At 40.5% G+C, this 20,970-nt stretch overlaps 1 protein-coding gene across 4 annotated transcripts in view; it reads right to left on the reverse strand.

Annotated features, from left to right (window-relative positions):
* Positions 1 to 727: 727 nt before the first annotated feature.
* SAP130 (Sin3A associated protein 130) overlaps positions 728 to 20,970 on the reverse strand; it is an 82,732-nt gene continuing 62,489 nt past the window's right edge. For all 4 annotated transcript variants that reach the window (XM_075529974.1, XM_075529972.1, XM_075529973.1 and 1 more), the window contains 6 exons: positions 14,371 to 14,729; positions 7,655 to 7,903; positions 7,344 to 7,469; positions 2,470 to 2,573; positions 1,876 to 1,989; positions 728 to 1,639 (listed from right to left, as the gene is read on the reverse strand). In XM_075529974.1, coding sequence (XP_075386089.1) covers positions 1,481 to 1,639; positions 1,876 to 1,989; positions 2,470 to 2,573; positions 7,344 to 7,469; positions 7,655 to 7,903; positions 14,371 to 14,729 — 1,111 coding nt within the window. In that variant the 3' untranslated portion in view covers positions 728 to 1,480. The remainder of the gene's footprint in view (positions 1,640 to 1,875; positions 1,990 to 2,469; positions 2,574 to 7,343; positions 7,470 to 7,654; positions 7,904 to 14,370; positions 14,730 to 20,970) is intronic.

Raw genomic sequence — 20,970 nt, forward strand, 5'->3', positions numbered from 1 at the left:
ATGGATGCAGGTCACACTCCTAGGGAAATGCTCTTGCAACTAATTTCTCTTATCAAATCACAAAATGGGAGGTGTCTGCCAAATTATAACCTAGTCAAACTGAAATATATTAACCATCAGGGCTCCAGATCCCAGTGAAAATTTCTGGTGAATCAATCTAGAGGGCTGGCCTCAATTGCCCAATCCAAGAAATCCAAAAGTACACATTGCTTTTTACACCAACCCCACACCAGGTGTTAAGTTCAAAGTGCTACAGTATTGGTTCTAAAAGAACTGGGCAAAATTGACCCTTCCTGTCTTACTCTGTTCAGCTCAAAGCCAAAGAGCTCTAGCCCCCAGCCCCTAACTGGATACCAATAGCACACGGGGTATTTGTGGTTAAGGTCTGGGCTCTTGATGTGGCTGAGAGCTAGCTAGAATGGAGGGGAGCAGCCTGGGCTTGTCCTGCAGGAGCCAGGGTAGGCTGCTTTACCACTCGGGAAAGAAAGCAACCTTGTGGAGGGGCCCTCCACACCTGACAGCTCCCTCAGTCTAGAATTTGATCCATTTACATTGACATCAGGAGGATTACCAAGAACCAGCAGATTTTAGCAGCGTGAAATCCTGACATCGGGTTCAACGGGGAAGTCTTCATGCACAGTAACACAACCGTAACACCGTCGTCTCTCCTCAGTGAGCGAGAAGCCACAGCACAGACTGCGTAAGAAAGGTACAAACTGCTCATGTATAAAAACCTCTTTGAGTCCTTTATTGATTTTGGAGATGTGTGGTACATACAACTGACAGCATCACACCAGCTAAGGAAGGGGAGATATTTAAGAGGGTGCTTCAGAACCAGGATCTCTGAGCACCTTGTAGTGGTGCCTATTTTGTCAACACCCAGCTCTGACACAGACAGGACAATTTAACAATTCCACTCGGAAATGGTTCTTTAAAAAAAATGACAGGAATATTCCAAACCCTCTAGAATGTGAGATGTGGCAGTTCTTTTGGTGCTGCGGCACTGCTGTGAAAGGCCAGCTTGGGCATTGGAAGGCTCAACAGAATAAGAATCGACCAGGGTGACGGGAAGAGGTTTATTTTCAGTGTAGAGAGATACCAGACGGTCCGAGTGGATACTTTGTCTAGGTTTAATGAGTCCTGAAGGAATCCACCAGATAAATACAGTTTATAAATCAGAGGCTGAAAAATTTAAGCAAGCCATTTGTGTCACTTATTCCACCAGACACTGAAACATGAGGAGCCAGTAATGATTGAATAAACAAAGGGAAACATCTGAAAACAATAAGGGGGGCAGTTTTCAAGGTGTTGTCAGGCCGTCTTTGATTCTCTCTGCCACTGGGTGCCGTAGGTCCCTCTGCTTTCACAGGTGAATTAAGGAAGGCTTCCTTTATTTCAATGTCCACTGTGAAAATCACCAGTCCGCCCTCCCCAACATCATTCTTCATACATTGTTTCCAAAGTCCTGATTCTCCTGGGTCTAGACTTTTTCTTTCCGCTTCAATTTCGACACTTTCTTGACAGTCCCGTTCTTGTTTAGCAGTTTCAGGACCCGGTCTTTGTGATCTAACACTTTAAGCATGGAGTCTCTGGCCTCACTGATTTGATCCATCACCAATTTACACCTCTGCATATTTCCCTGAAACAAGAGAGAGGACACAGCATCCATCAGGAATCATGAGGACAACATGGCTTTTAAACAATTTCCCATCCACTGGGTTGATGCCATTTTGAGGTCATCTTACAGAAAAAAAATAACAATGCTTTTTGGCAATGCAAGCTGAAATAAGTCATGATTTCTGTGAAACATATGTCGACATAAGAAGGACAAAAACTTAACAGATAAGAGCCCCACCCAGAGATGCTCACACAGACCTGGATTAGCTCATTTATTCGGTGCAGGTCATCATCGGTTGCTGCTTTTTTCTTTGGGATAATCCCTTCCTGTAGGTTGGTGAGTCTTTCATAAACATCGTGCTCTAGATTTGTCTGAAACACGTGCGAGAAAAGACATTGGGAATTCACAGAAATTTTTCTGTCACCTCAGGCAAACTCCACTTCTAAAATGAACCCACCTTGAGATAGCTTTGCAAACTGGTACAAGAGGGGCTCAGATGATGAAGTTCTTTCCCCCAAAAGGTAAATATACAGTAAGAGGAACTCATCAACACTAATTTACACCAGAGTTTTCCAAAATTATGTATGCACGTTAAGAATCATTTTAAGGCTAATTTGAAACACTGTCCTTAATAATTTATCTTCAGCACCCTCCTCCCCCATCCTCAAAACCAAATACACCTGAAACTTTCAGAGAAATTTGTTTTTCTCCTACGTACAAAGATCAACAAAGGCATTGCATTTTTTCTTTTTGGATCACCACAACTTTGAGGCTATTCCTTAGTTTTCAAAGCTGGGTACTACTATAAGATCATTAGGCTCGGACGTCTCGGTTACGACGGTGTCACTTACCAGCTGCAGTAACTGGGCGGCACAGAGGTGGACTTTCCAGCCTTGAGCACGACAGGAGACTCCTTTTTGATTAGCTATTTCCTGTAGCATAGCCTTTTTCTCCTCTGGAACAACATGGAGATACTTAATTGCTTATACAACTAAAGTCATTAGGCAAAGTGCTATTATTTTATTAAGGTTTACCTGCACATCCCTAAATAAGCCTTTTACATTCAAGTCAACAGGCATAGCAGTGAACAATGCAAACGAGAGCTTTCTCACTGTAAAGTCGCACTCTGCCAATCCTGTGAGCTGTAAAGACAGCACATCTAAACTCCCCAAGCTCCAAGCTCTCTGCCATCAGGTCTGTTTTGACTCAGAGCTTTCGAGGAGCACAAACCTTTGTCCTTCTCCTGTGAGCTCATATTTCACTCTTATAAAAAAAAGACTGCTTCCAGTTGGTCAAATTTTTAATTCACTGTCACTCTTTTAATTAATATATGAATACCATTTATTTTTAAAATAATTATTGACATGTTAGAGCTAATGTATGTCATCTGTTTTTAACCTATATTGCTCATTTGTTGTCCTTTTTCTAAAATAGTTTTATTGGCATATATATCACATAACACAATTGTTCAATCATATTAAAAAGATTTGTGAAATCATCACCACAGTCAATTTCAGAACATTCCCATCTTATACTCGTTAGTTCATTTTTCCTCATCCTCTGCCGTGACCCTAGGCAACTGTCAATCCAGTCACTGTCTAGAGATCCTGGATTTCTTATAGAGAAACCAGTACAAAAACCAAGCAGGAAGCAAGCAAGCAAAGATAGAAACATAGAAAAACCTCAATATAAAAGAAAGAAAAATATTAACTGAAATAATTTAAAAAATGGGTCCAAAGGGAGATCAAAGGATAAGATATTATATTTTAACTTAATTACATTTGTGATAGTCGACTTTGCAATGCTGTTTGATAGCAAGGCTATTACATCCCTCGACGGTGGTCCGAGGGTTAACTGATGTGGGGCCCCTGTAAATGGATTTGGGGCTTTCACTGTTATCAATTGCCTTCGGCTAACCAGGCGTTCACAATTTAAGCTCTGATATAATTCCCTACTTTTGATTCTATTTACAATCCTGGGATTGACCATACAGGCCGGTGTGCTTCTTCCATGCGAACTTAGTTGGCGCCTCACTTAGATGACTGCTTGTTGGAAGACAAGCCTTTAAGACCCCAGATGCTATTCTTTCTGATAGCCAGGCACCACCTGTTTCCTTACTCACTCTGCTGCAGCACCCGTATCTTCAGTGGTCTTTTCATAAGGGTGAGCATTGAGCAGCGTGCCATGTTGTAAGAACTAACTGCTCTTAGATTGGGCTAGAAATAAGTGCGAGCCCAAAATCCATTCATATGGTGTATGTGTCTCTGGGTCACTTTGGAGACATCATTACCAGTATCATTTATGCAAGATTATAAATTATCCCCTTGGGGCAAAGGTAATTCTATTGATAGTATCATTAATTTAAGCAATGGTATAGAATTTAAAACACTGCTGAGAAAAGGAAATTATGCAAGTATAAGCCAGCTATGAACCATATTACATATATTATTGAATTATACAGATTAAACTCAACGTGATTGGCCATTATTACTGACAACAAACATTGGGGGTTGATGATAGGGCAAAACTCTAAGGTAGAACCATGCCTAACAGATTAATACATGCAAAGAAAAAAAAAGAAAGCAAGTAGAATTCACTGCCACTGACTTGATGCCAACTCATAAAGACCCTTAGGACAAGATAGGGGTAGAAAGGCCCCCGTGAGTTTCCAAGACTATAACTCTTTACAGGAGTCGAAAAGCCCCGTCTTTCCCCCTCAGAGCTGCTGGTGGGTTTGAATGGCTGACCTTGCAGTTAGCAACCCGATATGTAACCACTACACCACCAAGGCTCCTATAAGAAAACAGAGAGGGCATTTAAATAGTAAATATATGGCAGTTAAGTGTCACTTTTCAATGGGCACCCTCCCTCAAAGGAAATCTAAACTAAAGTCCAAGGACTGCCAATTCCATCACTGTGGGATAGCAGTCCATCTGCTTCCTCTCACACTGGGGTGTTTCAGACGTAAATCCAATGGATTAAGTTGGTTCCTTAAATCTGCTCCAAGTGAATTTGAGGCAAAGCCCAGTTCACTTAGTGGGGTCTACACATCAAATCTTTCTGGTGTGACCTATGAAGGATGTAGTATACCTCAACAGAACAGAGTCCAGAGGCTCGGCAGTCTATAGCGCACAGCCTGGGTCACCAAGCGCTGGATAGAAGAAACATGGTCAAAAGCATGTAATTAGGACCACAGTCCAGAAGTATCAGTCAGTGGTTTTTCCTGATGTGAGGTTGCTCCTCTGGGGTTAATCATCAACAGACATATACCTGCCTTCTCTGAGACATACAAGGTCCCTTCCCACCATCTTTTTTAACTGATCAATTTGACAAGATAAAGATCTGCTTATTTATTTTTTCTTTAAAATCATTTTATTGGGGGCTCGTACAACTTTTATCACAATCCATACATATATCCATTGTGTCAAGCACAGTAGTGTATTTGTTGTCATCATCACTCTCAAAACATTTTCTTTCCACTTGAGTCCCTGGTATCAGTTCATTTCCTCCCCTTCCTCCCCCACCCGACCTCCCTCACAAACCCTTGATAATTTATAAGTTATTATTTTTTTCATGTCTTACACTGTCCGATGTCTTCCTTCACCCACTTTTCTGTTGTCTGTCCTCCAGGGAGGGGGTTATATGTAGATCCTTGTGATCGTTTCCCCCTTTCTATCCCACCTTCCCTCCACCTCCCAGTATTTACACTCTCACCACCGGTCCTGAAGGGTTCATCCGCCCTGGATTCCCTGTGTTTCCAGTTCCTATCTGTATCAGTGTACATCTGGTCTAGCCAGATTTGTAAGGTAGAATTGGGATCATGATAGTGGGGGGGGGGGGAAGCATTTAAGAACTAGAGGAAAGTTACATGTTTCACTGGGCAGAAAGCCGAATGGCCAATAAACATATGAGAAAATGTTCCCAATCATTAGCCATAAGAGAAATGCAAATTAAAACAAAAATGAGATACCACCTAAACCTTTAAAGAAAGCCACATTCAAAAAATCAGAAAGCAACAAGTGTTGTAGGGGCTGTGGTGAGATAGAAACTCTCATCCACTGCTGGTGGACCTGCAGGTATGTACAGCCAATCTGGAAATCGATTTGGTGATATCTAAAACAGATGGAAACTGAGCTACCATACAACCCAACAATCCCACACTACTGGGCATATATATCCAGAAGAGGCAAGCAATAAACCATGGCCAGACATCTGTGCTCCAACATTCATCTGGGCACAGTTCACAATTGCAAGGACTTGGAAGCAAACTAAATTTCCATCAACAGATGAATGGATTAAAAAGCTGTGGTATATACATACAATGGAGTAGTACTATGCATCGCTAAAAAGCTGTGATGAACTCATGAAGCACATCGCCACATGGGAAGAACAGGAGTAAATTATGCTAAGTGACATAAGCCAAGCACAAAAGGACAAGTACCACATCAGTCCGCTGAGGTAAGCTTAAAAATGCAAAGGGGGCATAGGGAAAAAACTACTGTATACAAACATTTCTGAGGTGAGGTCCAGGTAGGACAGCAGGGGCCAGACCATATCCAGGGATACATATGGTAGTCAACTAAAAAGGAGGGGGCGGGGACAAAGGAAAAAAAAACATGGATAGCAGGGGAACAGGGCAGTAACCCACCCAAGGGGAGGGTACTGTTCATATCTCCACAGGGAAAGAGGGACCAGATTTCAACCTGATGCTCCAAGACATGAATGCAACATACCTGCATGAAGCAGGGAATCAATAAAGAGGTGTGAGGGGCCGGTCCCAATCTCAACTATGTGGTGAGTACCCCCTCCCTGCAGAAGAATTCACTTCAGAGGACAGCACTGAAGCTACAGCTCAGGGAGAGGGCCATGTCTGATCAGAGCACATGGGAACAAATGAAGGGGGAGGAAGAGAGAGTGAAACATATCCTGCCCAAGCCCAGAGGACATCATTCCTGTACAGAGCAGCCAAAGCGGAGAGAGGACCACAGGGCCAGCCCCACAACAAGGAATGACGTCCCTCACTGACACATAGCGCTATGGGGGACAACACTGAAGACACAATGTTGGAATTGCGCTCGATAAGACCCCACCACACCGAGGCAAAAGACTAAGGGTGTGCAACAGAACAGCAGGGGGAACAGAGCAACGAAGACCTCAGGGAATACCAAAAAATAGAATTTGGGGTCAGGGTGTGGCACCTCATCAGATTCAACCAGAAAATATTCCTAAAGGTCAACAAACAGACCTTGAACTATTTACAGGCTTTTCTCTAGTTTTTTTTGGTCATTTTTTGGTTGTTGTTTAGTTTTGTTTTATTTTGCTGTCTTGTTTTTTGTCCATATTATTATCTCTGCAGTTCTATCTAGATAACGTAGGCAGGATAACAATCTGGAGGAGAGAACAGCGGGACCGATGGTTCCAGTGACACATGGGAGACGGGGAAAGGCAGTGGGTGTTAACAAACGCAGGGACAAGGGGACAACAGTGAACCAAAATTGATGGCAAGGAGGGTGTAGGAGGGCTGGCAGGGTTTGATCAAGTGCAGTGACCCAAGAGGAATTACTGAAACCCAAATGGATGCCGGACATGACAGTGCGACAAGAGGAAAGTAAAAGGAAACAGAGGAAGAACTAGAGGCAGCGGGCATTTATAGAGGTCTAAATATAGGCATGTCCACATGTAAAAATACTTTTATGACAGTGGGGAAACAGAGCTACGTGCATACCTTTGACCCGGACGTCACTATACCGCTGAAAGTGGTGGTAGGCAGCTTTCCAGGGGTTCCGATAATGACGAAGCAAAGTAATGGGAGGTCTTGGACGCACTGGGACATACCTCACACCTTCCTCATCTATTCATCATGGAAGAAAAATACGAGCTGTTAGACAGCTGGCTCTCATGTTTCACCCTCTTTCAGGTGATACTCTAGTACGGGATTCATAAACATGGCTCTGCCTAGTCTGACTGGACAAAGAGCCACTGAAGTGAGGAGGCCTCACAAGATAACAGCTAGTAATTAACCCAAAGGATCATTACCAATATACTCTTTGGGAGGAGACTTGCGTTTCTCAGCCTTCACCAGAAGACTTTTGGCCGTAGATTTCTCATCATCCGTGCTGTTTGTCTCCATCATATCGCCTTCTTCTGTCGAAATCACGTGCTGCTGCTTCCGAGGCTTTTTCCTTGGGGAGGCACCGGGTGGCAGGTCACTTGTTGCCATTGACAGGTTGTTGGCCAGCAATGCAAGAGAGGGAGACATAGCGTTGGCAGCCAGTGGAGGAACTGCTATTATAGGAAAAGAATACACACCTGAGAACCCAAGCAAGAAGCAAAATCGAAAACTCTTTGATTTCTAAAAATGAGAACAGTTATGAAAGTACTACATATAAGTAACATTTATCGAATCTTGTGTACTGTATGTACTATGTATGCTGAAGCAGAGCCAGCCACCTACTTCACCTAGTACAGTCAGTACACACCCTCATCTTCTGTAACAGGAGGGGGCATTAAGGGAACGTTCCATTAACTTTTGATTCCACTTCCCCACAATCTTTACAAAGCCCCCTCGGATTACGAGTTGCTGTTGAATTCATGCCAACTCACGGTGAGCCTGTGTGTGTCCGATTAGAACCGAGCTCTGGGGAGTTTTCAGTGGTTACCTTCACCCAGGGTGTCTCCGGCTAGAGCACTTAACCACTTCTGTCACCAGGAATATTCTCCTTAGCCCTCAGACCCTCCTTTTCAGATGCCCGCATTGCCACCCGGCCATAAGACTGTATTTCCTTGGAGGTAGGCGTAGCTAATTATGAGGTGGAAGTCTTTTTTAGTGCTTTCAGGAAATTTCTTAAAAGGTAAAGAAAGAAGCTATGACACCCCCCCCCCCACCACCCCGGTGGCCCTGGAGCTCAAGATACAGTAACTGTCGCTGCATCAGCTGTCTTGACTCATGGTCGCATCCTAGGGAGTGGCAGAGTAAAAGGTGGAAAGAGCCTGATTTCACAGAGCCCCCAAACCACCCCTGGTCTGTCAGTCTCGGGGCTTGCTCCGAGAGAGGCAATCCAGTTTGTATGAGCTTAAATCATTAGTTTTTAGTTCTTTAAATACCATCCTTAGAAGATAAAACTTAATGATGCCTATGATCTTAAAAACAATCAAACTAAGTGGGCATTGTTATTATCTTCCAGCGGATGGATTTAGTGGAAGAGGTGGGATCTGACAGAGGCAGCTGGCATCAGCAGGTGCCCTCTCAATCACTCCACTCTGCCTTCAGAGACAGATCTCAATGGATTGCGTTTTATGTACTTATGTGGATTTTAAAACACATGGAGGATTTGAAAACTCACCTCAACTCTTATTTTCACTCTACCCCACTACCCCATACTTGGCACTTCTTTACTGTTCTACATCCTTCTCTGATCAGATTGCTTAAAATCCATATCAATTTTATTCCATGTATTGTTTTTTCCTTGTATTGAAAAAAATCACAACATTCTGGCTGAGAATCCTTTTAACAGGCCATTGTCAATTTATTGTCTCCTTCCTGGTACGTGGAAAGGCAGCTCCTCATCTCTTATCAGTTTATCAGTGAGGTTTTCCCTTTAAAGCTGAAAGAAAAACCTAATAATTATAGCCAAGACCCCCAACTGTTGTCTTCTTCCTTTGCTTTATTTTATTCCTTAGCACTTACAGGAGGTGCAAGTACACGTTCTTGTATTTTATATTTATTTATATTATTTCTCTCCCTTGCTAGAAGGTAAGTTCCAAGATGAGGATTGATTGATTTATCTTTTGTTTTGTACAATGCTGCATCCTCAGTGTCTAAGACAATGCCTTTTGATAATGACATGATAAGCCATTTTTATAAGCCTTGTAGTTATAGACAGGATCACTGCCATTTCCTGATTTTCCTGATACAGAATGATAAGAATTAGAAAATACCTTACAGAAAATGAGTAGCACATTAAGAATATTTAACTTCCCCTCCTGTGCTACCCCAATGTTAATTTTAAGTGGAAGTGCTGGCCAGAAATATATCCACAGAATGATGTATAATATTAATATATATATATATATATCTCAAAACATGACCACACTTTTAATAAACAAATGGCATGGAAAATGGAAAGAGGTTAAGATAACAACAGATTGGGTAATTAGAGAATAATTGGATTTCTGCTTCATAGTCAAGGAAAATCAGATTTTAGAGAACACTAAAAAAAACCAACAAAAACCTCAAAACTAACCTGACTTTCTATTTTAGAAGTGTAGATTTTTTTTTTTTAAAGGGAAGGCGGGGATATAGGATAAATGAATAGTTGATACATGTTTAACAGGCAAGAATTTTCAATAATATAAATCTCATGTTATTTACTGCACAGCCTTTCAATCCTTTCAGAAACGGGCAGGAAATAATCATAAAGAAACAGCACCGTTGACAGCTGATTCTTGAATAATTCAGGGATTAGGTGTGTCAACTCCCTTTGCAGTTGAAACTCATGTGTAACTTTTGACGCTCTTCCAATTTGTAAGTAACGATAGTTTACTTCAACCAATTTTGTTTATGTTACATGTATTATATACTACAACGACATAAAAACAGAATTTCAGATACAAAAAGGTGTACTGTGGAGAGTGCAAGGCTTTCAAGCCTACTGGTGTAGCTGCAGGGACAGTTTCATGAGCCCCTCCACCCCTACCGTTTTTACAAAAGGCGCCTTATGCTGGATTCATTGACACTAAAATGTTGGGCAACGACAGCTCCTGACCTTCAACATTTTCTCATAAGGACTTTCCTCGGGAGCATTTCCAGCACCACTAGTGGCACTTCATAAGAGTGTTATTCAAAGTTTACAGTATTGTACTACACATGATAAAAAACACATGAGAATGACGAGATCAATTTCTATCATGATAAGCAATTTACAGGAGAGATGGACCGCTCACAAGGAAATGAGCATCACAGAATCTTCTGAAATACAGGCAGTCTCTGATAGAAAGAACTTCACGCTCCTTCCTGAGGCACCCGTATGTTAATTTTAAGTGGAAGTGCTAAGCATAAACATATCCAGAGACAATTATTTCATGGCATCATAAAAATAGACTTACTTTCCCCTTTATTATATTTATAGCACTATTAGTGAACAAATGGAGGAAACACGGAAAGAGGTTAAGACGCGGGGAATGAGATCGGTTCCTGTGTTTTTAAGAATCTGTAGGCAAGTCAGGCAGGTTTCTTACTGAGTCTTACTGTAGTGCAAGAGAAACCACAAATCCTTCAATAATTTAAAGGCTGTACACGCAGTCACCTAAAAGTGATTTTGAAGAAATTGTTGCAAGTAAGGGTTGGTTCAGTAATTTCAAAGTTAAGGACAATTTACACAACACTAAAGGCTACATAGGCCATCTGGCTCCTTAAGTCCAGAGTACAGAGTGAAGAAAAGGAGTGGGCAAGGGGCGGGCTCTTAGAGAATGACCAGGCTATCGGGGTCAGCTGCTGGGGGGAAAGCCTTTTTCAGGGTTCCCATCAGAGGGGAGACTCGAGACAGTCCTGAGAGTGTCCAAGACTTTCACGAGCCTTTTGGACTTCATTTTCAGTTGCCAGGTTGCTATCAGTTCTCACTTACTTGCCAAGAATCAAAGTATACTTGGACCAACTACCTGATTTTCCCTACAAAGATGACTCCCTGGCCTTGGAGCCAGCTGTCTCCTCCTGTTCATTGTTCTTCTGTTCTTTGTCTTTTTCATCATCTTTAAGGCCTGCCTAATAAACTGTGTCTGGAAGTGCTTTAAATTCATCAACAACAGGGACTTGCCGAGATCGCTGGGTACCCTGCCTTCAAAGCACCACCTCAGCGTGTTTTGCCAACCTAAGAGATGGCAGTGAAGGTGCCTCCTTACATACCTGCTGCCTGAAGGCCGCCTGCCTTTTGTCAATGAAACCTCTACCAGCTTGGTGTCGTTTGTTTTGCAGAATGTTGCTATACAGGGCTCTTTCTTCAAAAAGCACTTGTTTTTAAAACACTAGGCGCTTTCCCAACATCTATTAAAAGTATTCTTTGTTGTTAAGTCTAAATACTTTAACATAGTTTTTGAAGACAACCTAGATTAGGTGAGAACAACGTGCCACTACTGGCCTTTACTTGGGGGTGGGGGAAAAGGGGATCTTTTCCACGAATTTTCTTTTTTAACTGTGCAATTTCTTTCTTTACATAATAGTTTGCATTTTTTGTTACTAGCTACTTTGGGTACTTTCGGGAGGAGTGAATTAAATACTCAGGGTGAGTGAATTGGATATAAGACTTGAAGTTTTCAGAATGGGAAATGAATGTAACGTTTTGACTTGACCATGGAAGATGATGATTGGAGGTTTCTAATTTGTATGTTTCCATCTTTGTGATAAGATGCTTCAATAAATCTCTCAAATATTAAAAAAAAAAAGACCCATGAAAACAATTAGTCCACATGAGCCCCAGCCTCCATGACTCTGGTACCAGAACTAGATGATGTCATACTACCAATGCTGACAGACCTAAAAGGGATCACATCAGCTGGTCCAGGGCAGTGTGGGAGGGCAAATATGGAACACAATTCAAAATCATTAAAAAAACCAGACCCGCTGAACTGAGAAGAGACTGGTGAACCCCTGAAACGATGGTCCTTACTTAGACACACTGCAGGCCTGAATTTCAACTCATCCATGGTTCAATTTTTAGACAAATTCTAGGTTCATAAGGTATTCACCTTAAAATAACACCAAGGAGGTACATTTTTAGAACAACCATTCAAGATCAAAAGGGCAGTGTTTGACCAGGGATAAACAACAGGAGGGATAGGAAAGAAGGATGGATGAAAATTGAAGACACGGAGAGGGAAGAGTGTTGTTATATTGCATGGATTGAAGTCCATGTGAAAAACAAAATGGGTATGGAAAACCAGTAATATTCACCCAAATCACAATAAAACATTTAAAAAAATAAAAGGGCAAGTAGGAATGGTCTGGAAGCAGGACATTCGTAACCAGTGGACACTTGAGTATCTAATCCAGTTACCTTAACCTCCTTTACAAGGCATTAATTTTAAAATTTGGAGAGAAATACATACACACACACACACACACACACACACACGTGTATATATAAAAGACTTCAAAAAGCTCTCTGAAAAACTTCATTGGCTTTTAATTCCCCTTTTCCATGAACCTTTTTAAGCATTCTGTGTCTATGTGTATATATTTTACAAAATACTTGCCATTTCAACATTTTATTGTGTACAATTCCGTGACCTTAATTATGCTTAACAAGGGTGCAAACTTTAACGCTACCCACTTATGTTTTCATTACCCCTAAGAAAAACTCTGTGTGCCCTTTGAGCAAGGACTCCCTTTCTCTTCCTCCCTCTTGTTCTTGTTAATCATTAATGAATTGGGATCCATATATTTGCCTAGTATACATACTTCATATTAAGAGAGATCATATTTTTCCTTTTGGGATTGATTCATTTAACATAATGCTTTCAAGATTCAAGCATGTTGTAGTGAGTCATTTCTCTTAAGTTAAATATATGTCATTGTGTGTGTGTGTGTATATGTACATATATACACACACACCACATTTTATCATTTATTTATTAATGGGCATACACTGGTCTATAGTTGTGCTCCTGCTTCGATTCTCCTGGTATATGCCTAGGAGTTAAATTGTTGTGTCAATAATACAGTCGTGGGCACGCATGTTCCTTCAGGCAACATGAGAGAGTAATATACGTACAGATATATGCCTCATAAAGTCTCTTACATTTGGAATTTGAGATCATACTATGGTTCATAATGACAACTGGGTATTACTATTTTATTACAGATGACTGATACAGTTTTTAGAGCAGGGGTACTCAAACTTTTTAAAGAGGGGGCCAGTTCACTGGCCCTCAGACCCATTGGAGGGCTGGACTATAGTTTTAAAATAAAAAAAACTATGAACAAATTCCTATGCACAGTGCACATATCTTATGTAAAAACCAAATGGGGCAAAAAAAACACCTGGCGGCCTGGATAAATATCCTCGGTGGGTCGCATGTGGCCCGTGGGCAGTAGTTTGAGGACCCCTATTTTAGAATATCTGGAAATATTTGTTTAAAATATTTTTAATGCAGAGATGAGTACACTATATACTAAGACAAATATCAATGAACTGATGTTAGAAACAAACTGTATCTGTTCCGACTTATATACAAATTCAACTTAATTCAGAAATGAAATTCATTAATAATCCAGGCAGTTTGTATATAATATAGTGTTGGTACAATGTCTAAATCATATAACATCCTATTTCTTTTTTTTTCTAGTCAAGTATGGTTGTGTATATTTCTTTTTTAAAAAAAATTTTTAACAACCTATTTCATAGACTATATCAGGTGTGCTAAGTGATACACAACTATTTTCTTAATTAAAAATAATTTTAGATCCATTTGGATAAATAAAAATTATAAAAAAGCAGCAAAAATTGTTTTAGCTTTTAGAAGGAACTAAATGTTTCTTTTATTTATTAAGAACTCGTGAAATACATGTACACCATACACGAGGGCTAAATAGTTTTGAAAAATCCAAACTCTAAAGAGAATTCTAATGATATCATTTCAAATGGGCATGAATTAGTTGGACTTGCTTACTAAGGGTCGCTGATGAGTTTGGACTTTGAAGACTTAGAGAAAGGGGAAAAAGCAACTGCCAACAGAGAGTATCCTGTGGATGAACTTACCAGAAACTGGTCTCATGATGTCCATTGGTTCCACTTCTTCTTTAATTTTTATCTCAGGTACAGGAGTGCCCAACACAGAGGAGAGACTGCTGCCCACAGCTGCTGACGGTGGGGGGGCGGTGGCAATGGTGGTGATGGGAGGAGTGATGTGAACGGCTCCAGGAATGGTTGACAGGGCAACTGATGGCTGTGATGGGGGGCTAGCTGCTGCAATCAAGGTTGGAATGGTTGGTGTAGGCTGCTGCACAGTGGGAGGGACAGCAATGGTGGGCTGGTCATTATTTTGATTAGACACTGTCTCCATGGACACAGAGACTGGAGTGGTCATAGATACGTGGATTTCTGACTTAGGTTTGGCACTGAAACATAAAAAGAAAGGAAGCATATGTAGCAAAAGATGCAAAACAACCTTAATCTGCAACATCTCAGTGGACGGGTACTGGTCCAATTATTTTTGTGTAACAGAGTACATCACATACACTACATTCTTTGACTCTAAAAGCTGCATTTTAAGGTAACTTTTATCGAAAACTTTAAAGAAAAATTCAGGTTTTTAAAATATTATCTACGTGCCCCTACCACATTTAGTTTTTAAATGCATAAATGTAATTTAGAAACAAATATACAAAAAACAAACATGGTAATAAGGAAAACACTCAAAGCCATCCTACCAAAGGCCAGCTTTCATTACTTTCGTGTATTTTTCGCCTAGAATTTCTTTAAAAGATATGCTGTCTTAAGCTAAAAAGAACAAAAACTTCCCATAGTTTTATGTAAATCTAATCCTTTTTTGTGAAACATTTTTATTATCTTTTAATTCCATTTTTCCAAACTTTCTGAGGACCCTCCGACATATAAATATGAAACAAATTTAACTAAAACATTAATAATTGGTGAATCTAGGTAAAGGGAGATACGTGTTTATGATGCCAGTCTTGTACCTTTCTACAAATTTAGTTTTTCAAGATACAAAATTGGAGAGAGGTGTAAACACTTTAAATATATTTTAAAGCTTCATTCATTCATTCTCCCAACCAGACGTTTATTCCTTGCCACTCCTTCTATGGAGGGAGAGGCAGGCGCCTTGGTACACATGAGAACCGTCTAGCGGGATTTCAGCTTGTGAAAACCAGGAAGACAGTGCTAAAACTTAGGAAAACAATGGGAGAGGGAACGATTCCTTTTGCTGCTCATTGCCAAAATAGAAATTTAGGAGGTATGTGTTGTCTTTAAAAAGAGGTTATTGAAATGAAGGACTTGGTTAGAAAAAACAAAAACCAGAGGGCAGCCAGGTGACACTGCGGCAAGTGGACCGGGCCTAGCGGCTGCACCGAGGACACCCATGGGTTGACGCTGGACAAACAGGCCTGGTGTTGGCTGGCCAGCGGAGCCCATGACCGCTCCGTCATAAACCTCATTAGTTAGGGCTCCCGCGTTCAAAGGCTTTTCCGTGTTTGCATAGAGAGGGTATTTTAAAGCTTTAATTTCCTTGTGCTCCAACTCTCCTCCATTACAGTGCTCAGTGCACCAACGCAGACATAACCAGATTGAGCTGACTCTGACTCTTAACGACCACTAGGGCAGAACTGCCCCTGGTAGATTCGGAGGCTGCTAACTCTTTTTTTAGACGGTTAACTTTATGGGAGTAGAAAGCCTTGTCTTTCTCCCACGTACATCCATTTCTTAAAAAGAGAGGCAATTCACATGCAACAATGATTCCCCAAAGTTTCCACTTCTCACTGGTGGCGGCCAGACTACTGGTCTTCATTTTGATTGCTGGCTCTTGGTTTTTTAAGGTCACTCTGTAACTAGAGAATGGTGGGTGGTACAAATGGGACAAGGTTAGACACCACACAGTTAAGTCCTCTATCAGAGGCAGAGTATTTGCAATCTCCTAGAGCAGTTTACAAGAGACACTATTGGCACAGAAAAACCAACTATGAGTATTAAAACAAAACAAAACCCTAACACCAAAGTTTTCAATTTTATAAGAAATATCGAAGTCATAATTCTCAACAAACATGACTTCTTAAATTATAAAAATATTGCATCAACTTATAAAGGGGCTTCAAACAGTTCATGGAAAAATGGAATTAAAAGAAAACAGAATTTTCCCATAAATTGTTGGGCTCTATTATAGATGTGAGAAGTCCTGGTGGTATGGTGGTCACTTGGGCTATTAACTGCAAGGACAGCAGTTTGAAACCACCAGCCGCTGCTTGGAAGAAAGACGGGGTTTTTACTCCTGTAAAGAGTTAGGAGTCTCAGAAACCCACAGGGGCAGTTCTATACTGTCCTATAGGGTCACTTTGAGCAGGCATCAACTTGATAGCAGTGAGGTGTTTTTTGTTTTTAAATTACAGATGTTAACAGTTTATCTGGATGGAGTATCAAAGGATCTTTAAAATTAATTAGCCACTCTGCAAAATAATTCGGAACGTTCTTATAAAAATTCATGTACCAAGTCCCAGTTAAGAGTATGTAAGTGTATGTCCACCAAAAAAAGACTATACACAAATGTTCACAGCAGTTTTATTTACAATAGTCCCAAATTAAAACAATCCCATTATCCTTCATCAATAAAATGGATAAAGAAAGTCTGGTATATCCACAAAATGGGATACAGCTCACCTATAAATGGGAACACTTGGAATAACTCTGTGAACATCAAAAGTCCTATTTGAGTGAAAAATGCTAGTATCAAGAGACTACATACCATAGAATTCAATTAATATGAATCTCAAAAGGATAAAATTAGAGCTGGAGAGCAGATCAGTATTTACCAAGGGTTAAGGTTATTATGGGCAGTGGCTGAAAAAATGGTTAACATAAGGGACTGGTTTATGGTAACAAATTCGTTTCAAATTCTGATGACCTACTCTTCACCTATCATTTGAGTTTTAAATTATTTAAATATAATTTTTTTAATGAGAGGGACTAGACGAGGGATTAGGGATTAGAGAGGGATTTGACTTAAGGCAAAGGATTATTATGAAGTTAAATAGAATTAAAATAAATAACCAGGGTATCAACAAAAAAGCAGAGTAAAGAATCTTTTACAATTCCAGAACTTATTTATTCCCTAAAAGCAATGGGGGAAAATTGTCAGAACCAACCTTTTCAGAACCCTGGAAATTAATCAAAACTTGTAGCAATTTGGCAAAATTATTCAAGAAAAAGTGTTTGATTCCTAAAAGGTCAACAAACAACTTTAAGTATTTACAGGCTATTCTTTTTGTGTTGTTTTGTTTTTTGTGCATATTATTAGCTCTGCAGGTCGATCTAGATAAGATAGGTAGTATAAACAATCTGGAGGAGAAAGCAACGGACCTATGGTTGGGGGTGGGTTGGAGATGGGGAGGGCGGGGGGGAGAAATAAGTGGGTGTTAACAAACCCAGGGACAAGGGAACAGCAGGTGATCCAAAATCGATGGCCAGGAGGGTGTAGTGGGCCTGGTAGAGCTTGATCAAGGGCTCAAGAGGAAAGTAAAAGGAAATAGAGGAAAAAACTAGGAGGCAAAGGGCATTTATAGAGGTTTAAATACAGGGATATGTGCATATATTTGTAGGTTTAGTATTAAGGTAGCAGACGGACATTGGGGCCTATACTCAAGTACTTCCTCAACACAAGAACACTTTGTTCTATTAAATTGCCATTGCATAATGCTCACCTTCCCAACATGATCGCTGAAGACAAAGCGAGTATATAAGCAAATGTGGTGAAGAAAGCTGATGGTACGTGGCTATCAAAAGATATAGCATCTGGGGTCTTAAAGGCTGGAAGATAAGCAAGCAGCCATCTAATTGGGAAGCAACAAAGCCCACATGGAAGAAGCACACCAGCTTGTGTGATCATGAGGTATCGATGGAATCAGGTATCGGCATCAAAGAACCAAAAATCTTATCATTGTGAATGAGGAGGAGTGCGGAGTGGAGACACAAAGCCCATCTATCTATAGACAATTGGATATCCCCATACAGAATGGTTTCAGGGAGGAGATGAGCCAGTCAGGGTGCAGTATAGCAATGATGAAACATACAACTTTTCTCTAGTTCTTTACTGCTTCCTCTCTCCCACTATTATGATCCCAATCCTACCTTACAAATCTGGCTAGACCAGAGGATGCACACTGGTACAGATAAGAACTGTAAACACAGAGAATCCAGGAGAGATAAACCCCTCAGGATCAAAAATGAGAGTAGCGATACCAGGAGGGTAAGGATAAGGTGGGGTAGAAAGGGGGAACTGATCACATGGATCTACAAATAACCCCCTTCCTGGGGGACTAACAACAGAAAGTGGGTGATGGGAGACATCGGACAGTGTAAAGACATGACAAAATAATAATAATTTATAAACTATCAAGGGTTCATGAAGGAGGAGGGAGGGGGAAATGAGGAGCTGATACCAAGGGCTCAAGTAGAAAACAAATGTTTTGAGAATGATGATGGCAACAAATGTACAAATGTGCTTGACACAATGGATAGATGTATGGATTATGATAAGAATTGTATGAGCTCCAATACAATGATTTTTTAAAAGTGTTTGATCTTGTTAAGAAGAATGAACTTTGGATGTTTAAACTTGTCCTGTTTGCACCACACACCTAATCTCCAGTTGCAGGGAAACCTTAAAAAACCAAGAGCCTACAAAAAATGAAAATGAAAATCAATAGTTGGGCAGCCATCAGAGGTGGAAGAATAGGGTTGGAGGCTATTCAAATCTTCATTTCCAAAGGACTGTTATTTGATCCCTATGGTGGTTCTCTGGAAGACCTCACTTGAATGTTTGTTCTGACTTGAAATAGAAATATTCCTCTGGGGCATTTCTTTTTTACTAATTCAGCAATTATCTGAACAGTGGATATAACTTGTGAAATTCAGCTGTATTCAAAAAAAGTAAAATGAAAAATCTGGGGAATGAGATGTTCATAGAGGCTTTGAAAATTCCTGACATGTTACCAGAAATCTAGAAGGCCATGTAAATGAACAGGCCTATATGCATACACAAGAGTCCTGGTGATATAGTGGCTATATACTGGGCTATTAACCAACAGGTCAGCAGTTTGAAATCATGTGCCAATTGGTAGGAAAAAGCCTTAGAAACACATAGGGGCTATTCTAAAGAGTTGCTATCTCAAAAGTAACTGATAGCAGTTAAAAAATTTTTTTCTCTTTTGGTGTGCATACCAAAAGCTGTGTACACGCTTATGAAAGAATTGAGGAGACTCTAAGCCCACATCTCTGAAAAACTATGGCTTGACTGTTGCTCTTAATGCTAGACACTTTGACACAGGTATTTCAGAATATCAGCAGGATCATCCATGGTAGACATATTTCAGCAGAGATACCAGAGTAAGAGTAGAAAGACAGACCTGGCGATATACTGTGTGTGTGTGTGTGTGTGTGTGTGTGATGCTCTTATAAACAACTGGCCGATGATAATCTTGGGAAAAGCAGTGGAACACTGTCTGTCTGATATAGTACTGGAAGGTGAGGCACTCAAAATATGGTATAGGAGAAGCTACCTCTTTAAAAGAGTCAACCTTAATAACAAGGATAAAGTAAAGCTATGGGATCTTAATTTGCTGATGTGGTATAACTCAGAGTAAAAGAAAGTGCTAGGAAAGTCACTTAACATCTCTGGGTTTCTGTCCAATGAGGATCGGAAAAGGCCACTCGAAGTTGTGTTAGGATTAAATGCGGTAACGTGGTAAAGACCATACAACACTACGTGGTATACAAGAGTGAGGTAGTTATATTATTGTCAATTTGAGACGATTATGAGTGCAGGGGTGGAGTCTAGTCTGTCAATCAGATCATAGCCTTCTCCTGAGAATTCTGGGAAATCTGGTACTTCATCCTTGGAGGCAGGAGACACTTTTCTCTCTGCCACTCCCTGAGAGATATTGCAGTTTACAAGCACATGGATCCACTCTGACACAGCCCTGGGTGCTGGGAAGCCATGTGGAGACTCCTGTCAGTGCTGAGATGCTTACATTGCCACTGGATCCAAAGACTTTTTACCCACTGTGCTCTTCTACATTCGGCATCATTGCATGTGTTTCATGCATCTGAAGAGGATTTTATGGATTGCTATTGGACATATGGGCTAATGTCAGACTTATGGACTTGATCTGGACTGGGCTGGAATGTTTTCTCAATGTTCAATTGCTCTTGTATATAAATCTCTCTCTTACACACACACGCACACACACACACACACAGCTAAAAACATCCATAATAATCATAATATGGGATGGATCTTCAAAGTATGAATCAAGAAAAAATGGAGGTAGTCAAAATGCAATGTTACAACTCTGTTTCTACTTTTTGGGAACAAAATAGTAAAAACGTAACAAAAAACTGAAGTCTGTACTAATCACAACCTCATCTACTTTGGGACCTGAAGAACTAGATGGTGCACTGCTACCACATTCTAACCAGGATCAAAATAGCTGTTTGTAGATACCATGGGGGGAAAAATTAAGCAGACCTCAAATTATTATGCAAAAAGAGGAAGAAGTCAGCCCAACTAGGACATAGAAAAGAGAAGATTCCCTGGGACTATCTCCCAGAGTTACTGTTTAAGCCTAGAAC

This window comes from Tenrec ecaudatus, chromosome 13 (assembly GCF_050624435.1).
Source record: "Tenrec ecaudatus isolate mTenEca1 chromosome 13, mTenEca1.hap1, whole genome shotgun sequence".
Lineage (NCBI taxonomy): Eukaryota > Metazoa > Chordata > Mammalia > Afrosoricida > Tenrecidae > Tenrec > Tenrec ecaudatus.